The following is a 19,497-nucleotide window of genomic DNA, read 5'->3' on the forward strand; positions in this document are numbered from 1 at the left end:
CTTAAAAAAAGATCTTATTTTAATTCCGGTTTGGTGTGTCTGCGTTAGAATGATTTAGGGTAAGCTAGTCTAGGACTACGCACTTAAAGTTTAATAAATTCTAAAAAAAAATCGTTTGATATTAAACATAAGGGCTGCGAAGTATTGCCAAAATGCGTCGTTCTCAACGTCTATAGCTGCCTGGAAAATATGTGCCTCAATACTGTACTGTAGGTTGTAGCCGATGTGCAATTTGTTCTTCGTGAGAAATGCGTAAATTTTGTGGTCGGTCATCATTATAGCTGATTGGGAAATTTGTATCTCATCGCAAACTAATCAAAGGCACATTTTTTACTCCATTATCAGTTGCTTGAGCTATTTGTTATTCTCGAGATTCTTCTACCAACGGTAGATTCTTACACGATACGCGATACACGGTACGCGCGTACTCTTATACGATACATTACTACGGACTCATGCACACAGTGGCCATACCAGTGGGGGGACACTCCTCCTTTCGGGTAAACTCGGCTCCGTTCGGCTCAGCATTGCTCCGAGCAATTATTAGGGTTGGCACAACTTGACATCCCTTTGCGTGCACGACTACAGATAAGATAATGACTTGAATTTTGACAACCCCAAATAGCCGAAAGGGATAGCGCCATACATTAGAAAGGGACAGCATGATTCTACCCTGAATCGCTATCAAACTTCAGGTTTATAGGAAGTGTCCTTTCTGTACGGTAGTACTATACCATACCATACCATACCATATGGCATATGGCAGGGGTTCCCAAACTTTTTTTAGGCACGCCCCCCTGCTGCCTAAAATGAAATTCCCACGCCCCCCTTTGTATCTAAATGTTCTAGTTTTCAAAATCAAACAAGTTTAATTCCCGAGGCTCCGCGCCCCCCACTTTGAAAACCCCTGCCATATGGTAATCATGTGGATGGAAACACCATCTATTAACTCTGACCAGAACTGCACCCGTCTAACGCGGTAGGCAACGTCCTTGGAGATTTAACTGTACCTACTTATACTTAATTTTTACAAAATAATTACCTACAGTCTTGTCTAAAAAATACTTTCAAAATGCTAAAAATAATTAATGTTGCAAGAAAAAATCTGTAAACTTACGTAAGTTTTGTATTTTCATTGAATTTTTCATTATTTTCACAGCACTTCTAACCTCTGTTCACTTCAATATACGACATATCCTAAACAGCTTTGTGGATTTTGGTGTAGCGTACTCTTATCGGATGCGTGGTCTTACCAGCGTACCCTACCTTGGGATGTCAATATTATAGGATATTTTGTTTCGCTTCAGCATGCGAATACTAAATATTTTGTTCAAATGTTAACCGGAAGAATCATACGACTTGTTTTGTATAAGATGATCAGTCGGACGACAACATGTTGCTCTTGTTGATAGGACAACTGTGGGTCGTAAATATCGACGATGCAGGGCGTTACCAAAATAGGATTCAACCGTTGCACTTGATTAGTTTTCATGTTTGAGAATGCAATCTGATTTCTATTAAAACCATTCAAAGCGAGAAATCTACAGTAGGCAAACAACTGCAAAATGTAGGTACCTACCGATAAGTCTCTTTTCTTTTACTTTTCTCATCATTTAATAATATAAATTCTTATGTAGGACTGCCGTCTTCCGTCAGTTTAACTTATATTTACCTCAGTAAATGCAGCTCTTATAGGTAGCTACATTTATCATCCCGACGTTGCATTTGCATGCTAACTAAAAAGGCAATAAAAAAGAACTTGGCCGCTATCGTCTGATATTTACATTATTAAACGTTGCACTTCGGCTTAAAAGATAATCATAACAGAGCCGAAGTGTTCGGCCTCCTCGCCGCGGTATCATTTTATGTTCTTATCTCAACTGGCGATCACGAAATTACTTTAAGCCTGTACCTGCACTAAAAATTATGCATAAATGAAAAATGCATCTTAATATCTTAGTAACAAGCCATCAAATGCTTTGATAACGGCTGCGATGATGGCAGCTAAGCTAATTTTGCTAAGAGCATCAGTACACTTGCGCATGTAAATGTGGCAGCATTCCTCGCAACTTAGTTCGTCGTGCTCGTGACTCGCTTTCTTTGGCAGGACTAGTCTTAGTACCGATCGAGATAGGGAAAGCACTTAGGATTGCTCTAAGAACTAGAAATATGCTTAAGGATCATTGGGATGGTATGTGACTTTGATTGATTCAGTTAACGTTCTTAAACCGGCATGTTTAAGTAGAGAACATCTTCTTCCAACAGGCTTAGTGCGAAGATGTTATGTGCTATAAATCGTTTCATGTCAGCATTCTTTAACACGCTCTGCCTGATCTGGTGTTGGGTCCGTCTAATAAGCAAACTTCTAATCGTGACCATTTTGGTGTTCACTCAACAAGTTTTTATTTTGATTAATGATGGGGCGCATTAGAAACTTGCAACTTATAGTTAATCAATTCAAACATGTCTAGGATGCAACACAATAGCATTTTTAATCGTTATGGCTTAGTAAAATGTTTTTTTACGAATTCATGATAGTTCATAAAATCATAATATGTACTAATTTTGCATCGGTATGTTAGCATTATCCGTTGTTCAGATCCAGATCCAGAAATCGTTTCCGTCAAATTATATTCAGGGCTTAAAACTGCGGATGAGTAATAAATATATTGCCTGTCTAGGTACCTAAATATTGTCTTCAATGTTTATTTGTGTGTTTTCATAAATATTTGTTCCCATATATCGTCGTATAGTACAGTCAAGCGTAAAAATATGGATGCATACAACTTACTCAAAAATATGTCCCATAGGTAATTCGCTGACATAAGAGCTATGGGACATATTTTTGAGTATGATGAGTGCACCCATATTTTTACACTTGACTGTACATAATAGTACCCACAACACAAGTCTGACCATACATGGGATTTGTGTATGATTGTCCCATAATATTTATTTATTATTATTTTAAATTTAGTATGTATTTTCTTAAGGTGTTGAGATTTCCTCTGTGTTTCTCTTCAACAAAGTTTATTTACCCCTCATGGTTTGAAACCCTCAACCCCTTGCAAAGCTTATAACTCTTATAATATACTACAAAACAGTTCTCACGGGCGATTTTAGTGATTGGAATTGTCAAAAAGTAAATAAAGATCCTAAAATTGAATTTTTGGTCTTGGTCATAATATTGATAAATTTATCCCAATTCCAATGCACAAGTGACGCACAAAGAAGGCGCACTTGTGGAGATAAATCAGACGCGCTGACACCGAATAAGATCGACTTGATGCGATGATTCAATTGTATTTTCATTTGCACTTATGCGTAACGACTGATTTATGAGTTGCACAAAAATATTTATAGTTGCTCAAACCAAATTGTCAGTATTGTCACTAAATAAGAACAAAAAAAACTATACTCATCCTTTTTTTTGAATTATATTGAAGAAACGCTTATTTATCAAGTGGTATTAAATTTGTCGCGGTCACGGTTACAGTTTTTACAGAAATTGAAAAAGTGTATAACACCCAAGTGTATAATACTTTTTAACACTCAATGCACTGCTAAATAAATGCACGAGATTTATTACTCGAAAATCCGCGCAATGGTGCATGATGTAGTTAGCCCAGTTTAGAAATAACCTGGAATGTGACACGTCATTATAACAGTTGGTGGAATGCGAATATGAGATCTTCGCCTTCCCTGAGTCCGGGGGGAGAAAAAAATCACGCCTGAAAAGGAAAAACCTCGAACAACGTTATATGTGCCGGTGCTGGTGGCGCTGCCATAGTACTGTCGAAGCTAAATTGCAATACAGCCATGTTAGTTCCTTCTTTGGCCGCTGGCTGTAGTCAGCTTATATTTTATGGTGTAAGTAGGTGGTCTCGTTGGGTTGCCAGGAATCCGTAAGGGAACAAAAAGGAGTTTTCGCGCTAATGAGTGTTCCTTATAGGAATTCGATCGATTTTACGAATCATACATTCTGCTGTTGAACTTTTGTGTGTGGTGGTGGTGGGAAATAAAGAAATGTACTTACTAATAAATAACCATAGAACGCGAGGGCTTATATACTTCACGGTACTTACCTACTTAGGTAGTACGAGTATGTACCTTACATACATAACTCATTTTTGTTTCTATCGCATTGGTTGTACAAATAATCCTGTTTTGGCATCTTGTAGCCAACTACATTATTTAACAGATATCATTTAACTTAAGTACATGACTTGAAAACCGAACACACTAAACAATGTGAACAGCTAATAGACTTTTAGGTATTTAGTTTATTAACAGGATATAGCTGCGATAACGATATTCCTGTTAATTTTACAACTGTTTATATCGACAGAAAATTGTTGCACTGACTCTTAAACCCTTGGATATACTGTCCATAGTCTAACTTTACGGATTGATACAGTTTAGGAGTGTTAGACACAATGTTGCCTTTCTCAAAACTAGATCGCATCGATGTATCTACCTATTATCAATTTCTCACTTTTCGCCAACAGTAAACTTATTCTTGTGACACTAGGGTGCATTAAGTTGGCTAATGAATGGCACCGTGTCTTAATAAAATGTGCTGTTTATAGTAACATCGGTTGTTGTTTATTAATTCCTATATTGATTTTATGTAATGCTGCTCTTAGCTAAATAACTTTCTCCGAACCTATGCCTACATATCGAGGGAAATTTTAAGATTTATTTTATTAATAGGTAGGTACAGGTACCTGCACATTTACGGCTTTGATTTATCATTTTATTTCTGTCTTAGCAAGACACTTTACAGTACAATCGGATTAAGTCTAACCTCGAAATCCTTCCAAAGATATGAAATTTGGTATGTATGTTAATTAAAGGTCTCTTTTTCATGTCCACACTATTTGACATTTGGGGACCTCGAGGAATCGCAGCCATCTTGGAAAATGTGTACCATCCTGGAGAAATTTGCGTTTTATTAAATTCTACACAAAAAAATACATCTTGTTATAGAAAATAATTTGCGGAAAAAATACATCTTGTTATAGAAAATAATAGCTGAATCCAGATTTATACACTTAATCCGATTGTACTATTAGGTATTACCAACCGATTCCTTCCAAATTCAACACAGGAAAAAGGTGGAGAAAAAAATTCTTACTTATTTTTCGTGATAATGTTTATTTACCCTTCCCTCAGATGATTTGACACACGTTTATACCTACTACTGGATCCATCGATAATGTATCCGATCTAAGGTGCTGTCGCCGAAATGTTTTATCTAATATGTAAATAATTTTTGGAAAACTTTCTTTAAATTGCAGGAAACCCCAACGACAAGATCCTTTACGGGCGTCCAAACAAGAGGCGTAGCGCCTCATTCCCCGCACCGCGCTCGCTCGACCGGCGCCACTCGCTCCGCATCTTCGGCTCGTCAAGCAAGTACCTGCAGCGCTGCGCCTCCACCCGCAGTCTGCACCACAAGCATAATAACACGACTGACAGCTCCTCGTCCACCGACTACCCGCCCAGCGTTGAATCAGCGTCGCCTAGTAAGATTTGCGGGTGTCCCGTGTAATGTCGTTTACCTATCCTTGTTACTCTTTGTTACTGCATGTAGATTAAACGGTTAGAAAACAATGTTCATGTACCATTAGCCGAAACGGACTAAGATTTTGCTAATATCGTGATATAAAAAATGGGCGTTGTTAATTACTTACTATACTTTCAGAGCAATCGTATCGTAGGTGAAAACTGTAAGCAAGAGTAATGTTTAGTTGTATTTTTAGGGTTCCGTACCCAAAGGGTAAAAACGGGACCCTATTACTAAGACTCCGCTGTCCATCTGTCCGTCCGTCTGTCCGTCTGTCACCAGGTTGTATCTCATGAACCGTGATAGCTAGACAGTTGAAATGTTCACAGATGATGAATTTCTGTTGCCGCTATAACAACAAATACTAAAAAGTACGGAACCCTCGGTGGGCGAGTCCGACACACACTTGGCCGGTTTTTTTAGTTTTTGTAGTCATCAATTTTAGTGTCATTGTCATATTTTTTTAGTGTATTTACCTTTAGGACTGGCACGCAACAAAGGGAACTGCGAACTTAATTAGTTCAGAGTGTTCAGACCGATTTATGTCTTAGCAATCCTAGCAATCGATCCGCATCAACACTCTTCAGAAGATGCTGAGGTATTTTATAGTACTCACAATCAGAAATGCAACTAACAAACAAATGCCTTCTTTCTGTCAAGTTTTTTAAAGGTACATACATACATACATACATACATACATATAATCACGCCTATTTCCCGGAGGGGTAGGCAGAGACCACGGAAGGTTTTTAAAGGTATTTGCAAACTAGTGTATAAACAGGTAGGTAATTAGTTTCCATCTACGACTTCAGCATTTCTACCTATAGGTACATGAATTTGATTTCATTTCACTACTATACTACGCGGTTGTTTCAGAAAAAGCGTCCCTGCTGTCCCGCTTATTCAGACGAAGCGGCCGCAGCAAGCAGGCGCGGGCGATGAGCACCTTCTCTGCGCAGTTCCCCCCCACCGAGTGGTTCAACTCCAAAGCGGTGCACTTGCACTGCGTTGCTACACAGACCAACTCTAAGGTACGACAGATGTTTAACACTACCTTAAATCTGGTCCTGGTTTCTGACAATACGCAGTAATTTCTCGAGGATAATAATTTGCACAACACATCGCACACGTTAATGTTTACACAGTACCTTGTGGCTTTTGGCAAATAATAAAACCTACAAAAGTTAGAATAATTAAGAGCCTGGGCTTGATGCAGAAGTTCGTCGAAGTAATGCTTGTTGTTTTCTATTTTCAGGAGTCACTGCAGAGTCAAACATCATACGTGTCATCATATTACGACGGATCAGAAATTAGCAATCGGTCGTCCACGCTCCCGCGGCGACACAAGCGGCACCTCTCCACCGAATCCGGGCTCGCGGGCCACTACGACCACTCCCCGGTGCGCCACTCCAGCCCCAGCTCCGGCAGCCTGCCCCGCTCCACTCTCAGCAGAAGCTCTACCAACAAAACTATGCTCGACCACTTCGGCTCCCCTCAACGAAACAGCGACCCTAAGCTCAGAGATAGTCCAAGCGGTAGCTTGAGAAGAGTCGACTACGCGCATTCAGACCACATCATGTCCACTAGCGGCCCCTCTAGCCTCGAAAGCACAACCACACATCGAACCCCAAGAAAAGACTCCAGGAACGGATCAGAACAGAACTCACCCATAAAAAGAAACTATCACACAAGTGGCAGCAGCGGTCACTCCAGCTTAGAATCCCACATATCAGACCGCACGCTGAAACCATCTCCTAGTCACAGCAACGCGCCGGGCCTGAGCCGAGCGCAGTCGCTTGTCAAGGTTCAGAGTTTGCAGAGTTCTCCCAAGAGCCTGCATAAATACAGAAACAAACCACCGATGGTTGGCGGCGAGACAAAAAACGGCAAAATTTCCCCGAGAACTTCTCCAAAAAACTGCCCAAGTACCCCCAAGAAAACGGCCACACCGATGCACAACAAAGCTATAGGGCCGAAGGCAGAGAGTCCCTCTCCCACTATGATATCATCTGCTAACGCCAACAACTCCATTACGCTTAAAGTTACCACGAATACAATATCTCAAAACGGTGGAACTAACACCAAGGTTTACGTACAAAATTCACCAGTAAGATCCGTAATCACGTTCGAAAACGGAAAAGTTACTGAAACAAGCAACGGCAGCAACATTTACATCATCAATGATGACAGACAAGTTGTTTCTGTATCGCAAAACGGTGTCGGGAACCAGACGGCAAAAAACCCAACTGAAACCTCATTCGAAACTTGTGTTGAGAAAAATAATCAGCTCTATCAAGATACAGAACCAATCAAAGTTCAAGAAAATAAGTACAATAAAAATTCAATAAATGATACTGGTATGAATAATAACCGCAAGTTGTCCTTGCAAATTGGAGCTACAAATAATAACAGTTTCATATACAAAAATCAACTGAACAATTCGAATGAGGTCGCTTCAAACCCTGCATCTCCAGCTATTCATAACAACATAAATAACCTAGACAACACAACAAACAGCAACCCTTCAACTCCAACTAAGAGCTACGATAATATTATTGGATCTCTGGGAAGCCTGAGGTATCAAAAAAACTCTCTGACATCGGCTAACGGCGGACTGCAAACAAATATAAATTCAAACAGCGAGTTGAAAAGCGTCGATTTACTTAAGAAAGCTGCAGCGTTACAAATGCTGAATGGACTTCCGAATGTAAATAACAGGATGAGCTCGGACTCCATCGCTAATCTTTTATCAAAAGGCGTTGAGAAACCGACCGTGTTAGGATCCGAGCCTAACTTGGCTTTAAAGAATCAGGACACGATTAAAGATATCAACACGTCGACGGAGAAGATAAATAGTTTGGAGAATAAACAGAAGAGGTACAGCCTTAGCCAGGAAAGTAAGAAAGAGAATCAGGATTTCTGCAACTTCCCTAGCTTAAGTGACTTGAGCTTTAATTTCACTAGTTTAGCGGCACAGAAGATATTAAAGGGGGTCAGTATAAACAGTGTGGACACACTGGTGGAGCTCAACATGGCGGCCACGACTGAGAAGCAGAACAACCGCGACGTCGCTGCCGTGTGCACCGACTTTGGTCTTGTATAGTAAATATAACACTTGTTCAATTTTGTTAAAAATGTAAAATAGTAGTCTTAACATTATAAAAATAAGTTAGTTGTGTTATTCATAATTACTTTATAACAAGCTTTAGATACGCACTACACGTATTATTTAGTTCAAGTCGTTCAAGACCTGTGCTCATTTTAAGAATTTGTACTCCTCAACATTTTTTAACTATCTTTTACTACAAAAAAATGGTTTTGAAACTACTAACGCGTCAATAAAACGTAGATAGAGTTAGACCAAGAAAAAACTGTAAAGATTTTAATAGCACACGCAGTGCAAGCGTTATTTTAAACGTCAAACTTATGAAATTATGAAAATAACACTTGCACTGCGTATGCTATCAAAATCGTTGCAGACTTTTCTTGGTCTAACATTAACGTAACAATATTTCATACGTGTATTATCTTAAAACAATCAGTAAATTCTTAGTTTGTAGCTCACTTTAAAGTAATGGGACAATAAAATTATCACCATGTGAGTAAAGGTGGCCTAAATCAACAATATTCCACAGAAAGCTAATAGTGCCTATAATGTAGTATTAAGATTGAATTTCCTTCACACTGTAACTTCCATTCTCCAAAGTCTTGCACCTAATATTTATCACACCTATCCTATATTTAGCCTATGATTCCCTGCAACAGCACTTGTAATTGTGCCATCACTATCCAGTGTGAAAGTTGAGTACAAACTAGAATACCTGTCACCATTCAGTGAACCAGAGTCCATCCACCATTGGGAATTTAAGAGTTTAATTAAACAAATGTCATGTTTAAGTGCCATAAATAAAATCATAGTAGAATGCATGATGTAGTTGAGCTGGCAAGATTGGTTTAAAATTGGTATCTGTAACATTAGATCTGCATGTGTCACTGATTCACAAAATCAAGGTAATTAAAATTACTACTACTTTTTTGTTTGCCCAAGATATTAAAGAAGTATGCACTATGCATAGATAATGTAAAGCTTGACCAGTAATATATGATCATTGTCAAGAGGGCGCTGTTCATTCTCATGTATAGGGTGACAGTTCAGTATTGTATGAAATAAATAGATCTAGTCCCGCAACATGGTGCGTGATTATGGTGATTATATATTCCTGGTCAGGCTTTTAAATTGATTCCAGTCTGCCTGATATTTGGGCTTCGAATTTGAGAGCAGATGAAGATGGCGCTGCACGGCTCCGTGCATCATGGGGTGGCTCTGGTTGTCAGAACTGCCGTCATCAAACTAAAACCCGCAAAAAAATACCTAATTATTCTGGGAAGACTTTATTAAGCATAAGTTGACGTTTGACAATACCCAGTTTGACAGTTACCACTAAACATGTTGCCGTAGCGCCATCTACTGCAGCTGCCAAACTTGGGATACGTAATTTTGACTACAACTCTTCTACAATTAATAACCGATTGGTAAGGTAGTAATACAAAGGAATTATCTGCTTTTTAATGTCAAACCTCCAAATTACTATTCAAAATGAAACTCCTCTAATACCGAGAGTTTATGGCATCAGGGGCCCTTTTCTCAAAAGCTTGTAGCTTGTATTACAAGTGAAAAGTCCCTTTCTAACAAAAGCTGTCAAAAAGTGACATTCGCTTGTATTACAAAGTTACAAGCTTTTGAGAAACGGGCCCCTGCTGTTCACATTTTTGTTGCATTTATGATTATTAAGTTCTAAACCATTATAAGAATAAACTGCAACAAAACACATCTTTGATTTTGTGAATCACATGGTACAAGTAGAAAACATAAAGGGTAATATTTATTAATTAGGGAATGTAATCGGAAGTCAATGCATAGATCCTAGAATAAGTGTTCCATAACGCCATTTGTAAAAATGTATTAACAATAAAAGTTGATGCTTTTAAAGTTTTGTTTTATTTTTATGATTCACGCACACTCTTGTGCGTTGTAGGGTCTGCTATCTTGTGGCTCAATTCGAAAACTAAACTTGACATATACACTTCGCGCCAATAAACAAGGATCCAGTGCTGCCCCCTACAGTTCATGCACGTTACCTAAAATAGAATTACTCCATGCTTGCAAAGCGATCTCGAGGCAAACATAATGAACCCCCAATTGAGCTGCACCACAGAATATAGTACATTTGTACCGTACAGAAAGGAAACTTCGTACAAAACCGAAGTTTGATAGCGGTTCAGGGTCGAATCATGCTATCCCTTTCTAATATATGGCACTATCCCTTTCGGCTATTTAGGGTTCTCAAATTTCAAGTCATTATCTTATCTGAGGTCGTGCACGCAAAGGGACGTCAAGTTGTGCCAATCCTAATAATTGCTCCCAGCAATGCTGAGCCGAACGGAGCCGAGTTTGCCCGAAGCATTGGCTGCACTACGAGTACTATGATACTTCTTTTAAGCTGTTTGACAAACCAACTATGCATTACAAGTACTAAAGAGAATATATAAGATAGAGGATTACGGTCATAGTAAATTTTGTAGTCACAGTAAATTTACTGTCATCTATCGACACACGATTAAAACTAAAAATGAAAATGTATAAAAATACAAAAAAAAATGTATATACAGGATGGCTAAAAAATAAGTGTATTCCCGTTGCCAGGGAAGTTTTGGAAGTATACTGAGCAACTTTACTTTTTACTATGGGACCAACCACGAAGACGAGAAAAAAATTTACCCTCCCATAGAAAATGGATCAGCCAAAATGTATGGAGACAAATTTTTTTTCGCGATTTCGTGGTTAGTCCCATAGTAAAAGTTGCTCAGTTTAATCCCAAAACCTCCCTAGCAACGGGAATGCACTTATTTCTAAGCCACCGTGTCAATGGATAAAAGATTTATTTATTTATATTTATTATTTTTATATGATTTTGACCAATGTTCTTTCACTGATATGTGTTAAATAACAAACGAAACCGTTAACGCCATCTAGCCGAGAATAGGCCAAAGGTGTAGGCGCCATCTGTCCGAGAATCAATTTTTCTCGATTTCCGAGGCACGTTTTTTCCTTACTGTATTGATCTTAACGGAGTTGCATAGGTTACAGAGTTACATTGATACTTTGCCTCACATGTGAATAAAATGCATCTTTCTTATCAGTTTTTGAACAATCAAGAGAGCCTTTACCAGCTGGTGTGGTGAAAATACTTTTGATGCGGACTGTATCCATTTTCATGGCCAAGTTGGTGCAAATTTAGCATAATCTGAGTTTAGTAGTATGTAGTCTGTCTAAGCTAATTCTGCAACTAGCTACTTTGATGAGATAAAGTGTGGAATGCCAATATAAATGGCATATTTTCACTCAAAGCAAGTATAGGTACTATAGAGTTGCCACATGCATGCACCCGTGAGGGACAGAACAGGCACTCGGGTGGGCACTTAAGACTTTATAGAAATTAATAGTGAGACTGAGAAGGACAAACAATAATAATAAACTTTCTTTGAGACTACTGTTGAAATTTCCATGAGACTATCTTGTTTATTAATCTCACCCCTTGTCACCTCTATAGTATTGTTCTTACTTTACTCTTTGGTATTGTTCCTCTGATTTAATTTTCATGTGATTTTCAAGGATGTTAGTAATTTGGCGGTTATGGTGACTATGTCACTGTAAAGTCTATGCAGTTATTTTTCTGGACTTGACAAGTCTTTGGTCAGCTTAGCCCAACTCAAAGAGAGTAAGTATATGCCCAACTATGTGCAAAACATAGACATAGTATATACAAGTAGATATAGACATGAAACCGAGCGACCAGGGGTAAGAGAAAGACATACTCATCTATTGACAGTTCCATGTATGGCAGCATAATCCTTTTTCTCTTTCACTCTTATAAATTTCGGTTTTTCCCTATCGCCTCCTTGCTATGATGCCATAACCCGACCATGAAAAAATACCCGGTCGGTCATAAAGACAAAACATGGCACTATTTTCTCTTTCCTCTTATAGGAATCACAATAAGACTATCTTTCTCTATCAAAGAGTGTTAGGCCCTTGGTGCAAAATAAGATGGCAGAAAAAGCAACACCACACACATATTATTATTCATATTCTCCTATATACTATACTACTCTTTGAGCAACACCAAATATTTGTTGACAATGCAGAATCTGACAGACAGCAAGTCATCAATGTCAATATAATATTGATTATTTCATGACACATGTCACAAAAATATTGCATAATAAAAAAGTGGTGGTGATTCCATTTACCCTACAATTGGCTTGAAACAAACAATGGTAAATTGCAATTCCTTGGATATCAAGGTTAAACTATACACACCTTTAAAGGCCACTGGTTATTGACTCCACAGCCTTTACTCACATCACCACCTTTTTGAAGAGATGTATGACAATGAGTCACTACTTATTGATGATATTTATCGTAGTTCAGAGTTGGGGGCTTCTTACTGAACAACCAGAAAAATCATCAAAATATTGAAATTATGATTGTGGGACTCTTTGGACTCATTCTTGACAATGAGTCCAATAAGAGCCCAAATACCGATAATATCGACCCACGGTTGGATTTCAAGGTTTTAATATTTTTAAATCAACTACACATGCAGTTTTAAGAAAATTACAAAGTCAACCATTTGAGGCGTAAAAATATAAAACTTTATTAAAATCTATAAGTAACAAGATTTAAGTAAATTCACTTAATATTAGGTACTCCATTTATTATCTAAGAGCAAGTTATTGTACTGTGCTCCATTACGTCACTTACTTGCGAAGGCTCGGTCTCGGTTTGATTCTTTATGGAATTCAACCAATCATCGGTAGGATCTATCTTAACTACTTCGGGATCAGAACTGTCACTCTTTTCATCTTCTGTAACATTCTCACTGATTGCTTTTTGATTTTCGCAATTTTCAGGCTCTTGCGCTGGCTTAACCGGTACAGGGTCAATTATTACTTCTCTAAACTGTTTGGAAACTTCCTCAGTTCTAATGTTCACGTAACACACACAATTCTCCGTTCTAGTCAACTGTCTCAGAGCTGCGACTTCTATAGCCAAATTTTCATCCTTTTCTTTATTCAATTCCTCGATAGTCTTATAAGAGTACATGTGGTCATCATTCGGACTTACGTACTCTTCTAGAGTAAATATACTATTATCAAAATTAAGCTTTTCTAAATCGATTAAACCGTAATCACTTACATTTTCTAGTAATGTGGACTCATTGTCATAAGATATATGGATATTTTGAACACAGTTTCGCTTCAGATCATTGTCGTTTTGACATTGTTTACGTATAGCGTCGAGCTGCCTCAGCGTCTTGAGTTCCCTCGCCTTTAGAGAAGCGTAAATGCGAGCGAATGATTGTTTTACTGTTGCTTTTAACTGAAATCAAACATAAATTTTCTGGTAAAAAGATGTTAATAAAAAAACAAACCAGACATTCGGGTTAAAATATAACTTACGTTTTCAATATTTTGATCAAAATCATCTGGATCACTCGCCATGTTTAGTTGTTTACTTTCGTATTTTTTTAAATGGTGTTACCAGTTCCAACTTTCAAATTCTACTATTTTGCGCTGCCGATTTCTACTATTTTTAATCTGTTCTGTTTTAGTTCTGCCATCTTGAAGCGATCTCGCGCCAATAAACAGGGGGCTCCTATGCTGCCCCCTACAGTTCATGCACGTTCCCTAAAGGCCAAATTAGATTTATGAAGTTTGCTGTTAAATTCCTGGTATCACTTGGATGATCCTCTCTTGCAAAAATTTTAAAACAAACATCGAAGTATTGTAGGGGGAGTTTGGAACACTTGCCCGTGTTGCGTATGGATGGTATAGAAAGGATCGAAATCTCTTATGGCAGAATTGTTGTAAAAGTGACCGCGTTAAGCTTTAAATAATAGTTCCTAATCTCTCCAAATTACATAGGTTGTTTTTGGTAGTATTTCGGTGCATGGTGGCGCCGCCTAATTACTGTTTTTTGATGGACACTTTTCATACATAGAGATTTGGCTCCTTTATACAGTCTCCATGGTGTTGCGTAAAACTTGTTGACATTATAGCCTAAGATACGTTATATATGGTCGAACTTCACCGATACGTCTGACGGATGAATCTTATATTTTATGTAAGAAAATATGTTTTTGAACATAAATAACCACATAATAGTGACCGGAAAAAGCCTTTAGGAACATAATGTTGAATTCTCATAATGTTGGATTCTCGAAATGTTGGATTCTCAAAATGTTGAATCTCAAAATGTTGAATTCTCAAAATGTTGAAAATTAAAGCTTAATGTTGAATTCTCGAAATTTTGGATTCTCAAAATGTTGAATTCTAAAATTGTTGATATCTCAACTTAGCTAGACGGAACTCCGCTTCACGGGGCTCCTATCTTTGGGCGGTTTGCCCTTCGGGCATCTGAAGCTACTTAACAAGCCTAACCTAACCTACGCTTTATTCCCCAGTGTAATGTTTTCACGGATATCACACTAAATCAATAGGTAGGTAGGTTAGGTTCGTTAGGTAGCTTCAAATGCCCGAAGGGCAAACCGCTCAAAAATAGGAGCCCCGCAAAGCGGGGCTCCGTCTAGTTAAGTTGAGTATTCAGCATTTTTATAATTCAACATTCTGAGATTCAACATTATGGGAATCCAACATTTTGAGAATTCATCATTTTGAGAATTCAACATTTCGAGATTATTTATATTTATTTATTTATTTAAACTTTATTGCACAAGAAAAGAAAAATGTACAAATGGCGGACTTAATGCCAAAAGGCATTCTGTACCAGTCAACCATTAGGTCAAACAGAGACATAAATGTTGGTGCAGGATAGATTCATAAATTATGAAGAGAAATAGAACCAAAAAACAGTCAAATATTATGTATATATATATATAAACATAATAAAGTAAACTGACAAAATTATGATTAAATACTAATACTTATATATACAAAAGATAAACTAATACATATTAGTACATACAAGATGGAGAACATTATTTAAATTCTTCTGACAGAAGATGCTTGCGGAGTAGGCTTGCTTGGGGCTTGTCGAATCGAGAGAGGGAGGGAATTCCAGAGACGGATTGCCTCAACGGCGAAAGAGTTGGACATAAAACCAGTACGGTGAGAAGGGATGGAGAGTTTGAGTGAGCGGGAGGAACGCAGTTCACAGCCTGGACGGGGGGGACAAAAGTGAATTTACATTTAAGATATCCTGGTGTAGAAGGCTCGAACAAGATGGAAAATAATATACTCAGGATTCTAAGGGACCTACGCCGACGGATGGAAAGCCAGTTGAGCTGACGTCGATAGAAAGAAACATGGTCGTATTTGCGAAGGCCGAAAATAAAACGTATGCCATTATTAATGAGACGGTCAAGTTTATTGAGGTACTCCTGCGAGATATTAGTCATGCATACGTCCGCATAGTCAATGACTGGCAAAACTAGAGCCTGCACTGCCTGTTTTTTGGTACCTACTGGGAGAAAATTCTTAAATTTGTAGAGATTACGCAGCGTCCAACAGACTTTCCGACTAACTTCTTAGATTTGGTAATTCTAGGTAAGTCTTGGATCTAAAACAAGGCCGAGATCTTTCACTTGTTTAGATACTGGAATGATGGTGCCATCAAACAAGATCGACGCGATAGAAGCCGCACCAAGCTTCACTAGTTGTTGTTGGCTTCCCAGAATAATAGCCTGACATTTGGATGGATTGACACTAATGCCAAAGCTACTGGACCATTCAGCTATATGGACTAGGTCATCGTTGATGAGGGAAATGGCAGAATCTATATTTTCGACAGAAGCTTGGGCATATAGTTGCAAATCATCTGCATACAAATGGTAAGAGCTGCGGATTTTGGAGGTGATTTGGTCAATAAAGATGGAGAATAAAAGAGGGGAAAGAATCCCACCTTGTGGTACCCCCGTGTTCAGGTCACACCAGGCAGATAAGCAACGACTGGCTTTAACTGCTTGAACGCGGTCAGAAAGGTAAGACGCGAACCACTCAGTCGCTTTTGATGAGAGCCTCAGATGTGTAAGAGTCGCAACCAAAGATTCAACATTTTGAGAATCCAACATTTCGAGAATCCAACATTATGTTCCTAAAGGGCCTATGGCAATCTAATTGATTCATGTTGTATAAGTTGTATACTTTCCATTGGAACTTATTTCGTTCGTCAGACAAGTCGGTGAAATTTGATAATTTTTTTTTCAAACACCGGCCAAGTGCGAGTCGGACTCGCGTTCCAAGGGTTCCGTAAATTACACAATTTAAACAATGTATTTTTTATGTGAAACGTGAGTGAAATGTCTTTAAAAAACCCGTAGGGGTTGGATCAAAAACTAAGTAATTAAGTCCGACTCACGCTTGACTGGATATTTCTAATAGGTTTTCCTGTAATCTATAGATAAAGATCTATTTTGTGTATTTTTTTCAAAATTTTAGACCCAGTAGTTTCGGAGATAAAGGGGGGGAATGCTCATTTTTTGCCTATTTTCTTGAATAACTTCTAAACTGTTTATCCTAAAATTATAAAAATAATATATTTGAGATTCTCGTAATGAGCTATTTCCTTTGATATGTAACACGATATAGTTTGAAAAACTTTATTTTTTATTATCTCATTTACCCCCCGAAAGTGGCCCCCATGTTTAAAATTCATTTGTTTACGTTACATGTCCGTCTTTGGGTCACAAACTTACATATGTATACCAAATTTCAACTTAATTGGTCTAGTAGTTTCGGAGAAAATAGGCTGTGACAGACGGACAGACAGAAATACGCACGAGTGATCCTATAAGGGTTCCGTTTTTTCCTTATGAGGTACGGAAACGTTCAGGCAATCCTATTTATTTATGTTCAGGAACATGATTATTATCTTTTATAAAATATAAGTTTCATCCGTCAGACCAAAGAGGATATAATATGTTAGAGCGGTACTGTCATAGTAAATTTTGTAACCGCTGTAAATTCACTGACATCTATCGACATACTTTAAAACTAAAAATGAAGATTTATAAAAATACGTTAAAATGTATTTAAATATGGATAAATGATTTTTTTCATTTGCATTATTTATTTTTATATGATTTTGACCCATGTTCTTTCACTGATATGCGTTAAAATTATAAATAACAAACGAAACCGTCAACGCCCTCTATACGAGAGTAGGCAAAAACTAGTGGCGCCATATGATCGAGAATCAAATTTTTGAGATTTTCGAGGCACGTTTTTTCCTTAGACTGTATCCATCTATTACGGAGTTATATCTATCTTTGGTCAGACGTATCGGTGAATGTCGACCAGTATAACATATATCCTAGCTTGCTTCTACCCTACTATTAGTTTGCCTTTATCTACCAAAAAGAAGCGTTAGTGTACTGGCAACACACAAAAAAAGTTTAATAGTATTGATTTTTCGTTTGACAAGTCGGCGGAAAACATCGTCTGTTTTTTAGTCGTAAATGGATTAAAATAATTTGCGTTCTTTGAGAATTTTGAATTCTAATCGTGTTTCAATTTAGAAATGAGTGAATTAAGGCACCGAGGAGGCGAAGGTGATAGAAACGACAAAGCGGAGACCGCTGGAGAATCTGACCATGTAACTATGAAATCTTGTTTCTTTCCAAATAGGAAACCAGTTTTAGTTACAGCGTTACTTATATTAGTGATATTTATTAGGTCGATTCGGAGGAAGAAAAGGTGTTGGAAGAGAAGTATGTAGACGATTTGGCGAAGAACCTGCCCCAAGGAACGGATAAGACCCCTGAAATTCTGGACTCTGCTCTTTCGGGCCTGTCTTCGAGGTATGCTAATGGTTTCACTCTTTGAATTACACTTCTATTCTGATGAAAATGTGTTTAAAACAAAATAGGCAAAATCTTATAACATATAATTAATTAGTAATTGGAACCCTTTCTAGTTCAGAAACATTACTTCAGTGCCTAATTGAAATTTTAAATGAGTTCCTATACCTACCAGTATACTCACTTAATTTCAATTCATGTTTTGAATAACAATAGAATAGGCAGGACTTAACAATACATTCAAGTAATCACCATGTTATTTTTAACATTGCAATTCAAAATGTACACAACACTGATACAATTATTTTACTATGTACCTATACCAACAAGCAGCAAAATTACATGGACACATTATGAATGGAGTTCATTCATAAAGTGGCTATGCACTTTTGCAACTAGGTGTACAACATTGTTATTTTTTTTTTACTGTTGAAACATAGTAGCTAATAACTTAATGGATGTTCTCTGAGGCTGAACCAGGGCCAGTTGTATAATAAGACTAATAAGTTACAAGGTTATTTAATTGTATAATAGTTTTGTTTACAACTTACTATAGTTATAACTAGAACATATCTGTATTTTATATCAATTTGAAATTAAAGCTTAGTCAAAATCACTGAAATAATGATAAATACCTAGCTGTAACAGATTTTGAAAACAACAACATTCACTAAATTTTGACTTGTGAGACGAGTATGTTCGGTTAAATTTTGGTCTTGTGGAAGGATAGGCTGGGAACCTACAACAAACAGACAAACACATAGATATTATGGACATCACAGACAAACAAATGACAAGACACAATTCACATAGTACCAACATTAGCAATTATTAGGGTTGACACAACTTTACATCCCTTTGGGTGTACGACCATAGATAAGATAACACCCTGAATTCTGACAACCCTAACTAAATAGCCGGACATAAGAAAGGGACAGCATGATTCATCCCTGAATCGCTATCAAACTTTGGTTTTGTAGGAAGTTTCCTTTCTGTACGATAGTAGTATTACTTATTCTGTGGTAAAAGATACAGAAAATTAATTAT

The 19,497-nt window shown here is 37.6% G+C and overlaps 3 protein-coding genes across 3 annotated transcripts in view; 2 read left to right on the forward strand and 1 right to left on the reverse strand.

Annotated features, from left to right (window-relative positions):
- The window catches only part of LOC134743080 (putative uncharacterized protein DDB_G0282133), a 196,603-nt gene extending 186,044 nt beyond the window's left edge, over positions 1-10,559 (forward strand). Inside the window, exons 7-9 of the mRNA XM_063676388.1 lie at positions 5,301-5,528; positions 6,446-6,600; positions 6,825-10,559. Coding sequence (XP_063532458.1) covers positions 5,301-5,528; positions 6,446-6,600; positions 6,825-8,672 — 2,231 coding nt within the window. The 3' untranslated portion in view covers positions 8,673-10,559. The remainder of the gene's footprint in view (positions 1-5,300; positions 5,529-6,445; positions 6,601-6,824) is intronic.
- A 2,696-nt stretch (positions 10,560-13,255) lies between these two features.
- On the reverse strand, positions 13,256-14,184 carry LOC134743157 (uncharacterized). The gene is made up of 2 exons (XM_063676501.1): positions 14,093-14,184; positions 13,256-14,012 (listed from the first exon to the last, which is right to left on the reverse strand). Exons 1-2 carry the CDS (start codon positions 14,132-14,134, stop codon positions 13,353-13,355), a joined length of 702 nt encoding a protein of 233 aa, XP_063532571.1. The 5' UTR covers positions 14,135-14,184; the 3' UTR covers positions 13,256-13,352.
- A 3,861-nt stretch (positions 14,185-18,045) lies between these two features.
- The window catches only part of LOC134743158 (phosphatidate cytidylyltransferase, photoreceptor-specific), a 31,651-nt gene continuing 30,199 nt past the window's right edge, over positions 18,046-19,497 (forward strand). Inside the window, exons 1-2 of the mRNA XM_063676502.1 lie at positions 18,046-18,245; positions 18,326-18,450. Coding sequence (XP_063532572.1) covers positions 18,171-18,245; positions 18,326-18,450 — 200 coding nt within the window. The 5' untranslated portion in view covers positions 18,046-18,170. The remainder of the gene's footprint in view (positions 18,246-18,325; positions 18,451-19,497) is intronic.

This window comes from Cydia strobilella, chromosome 7 (genome assembly GCF_947568885.1).
Source record: "Cydia strobilella chromosome 7, ilCydStro3.1, whole genome shotgun sequence".
Taxonomy (NCBI): domain Eukaryota; kingdom Metazoa; phylum Arthropoda; class Insecta; order Lepidoptera; family Tortricidae; genus Cydia; species Cydia strobilella.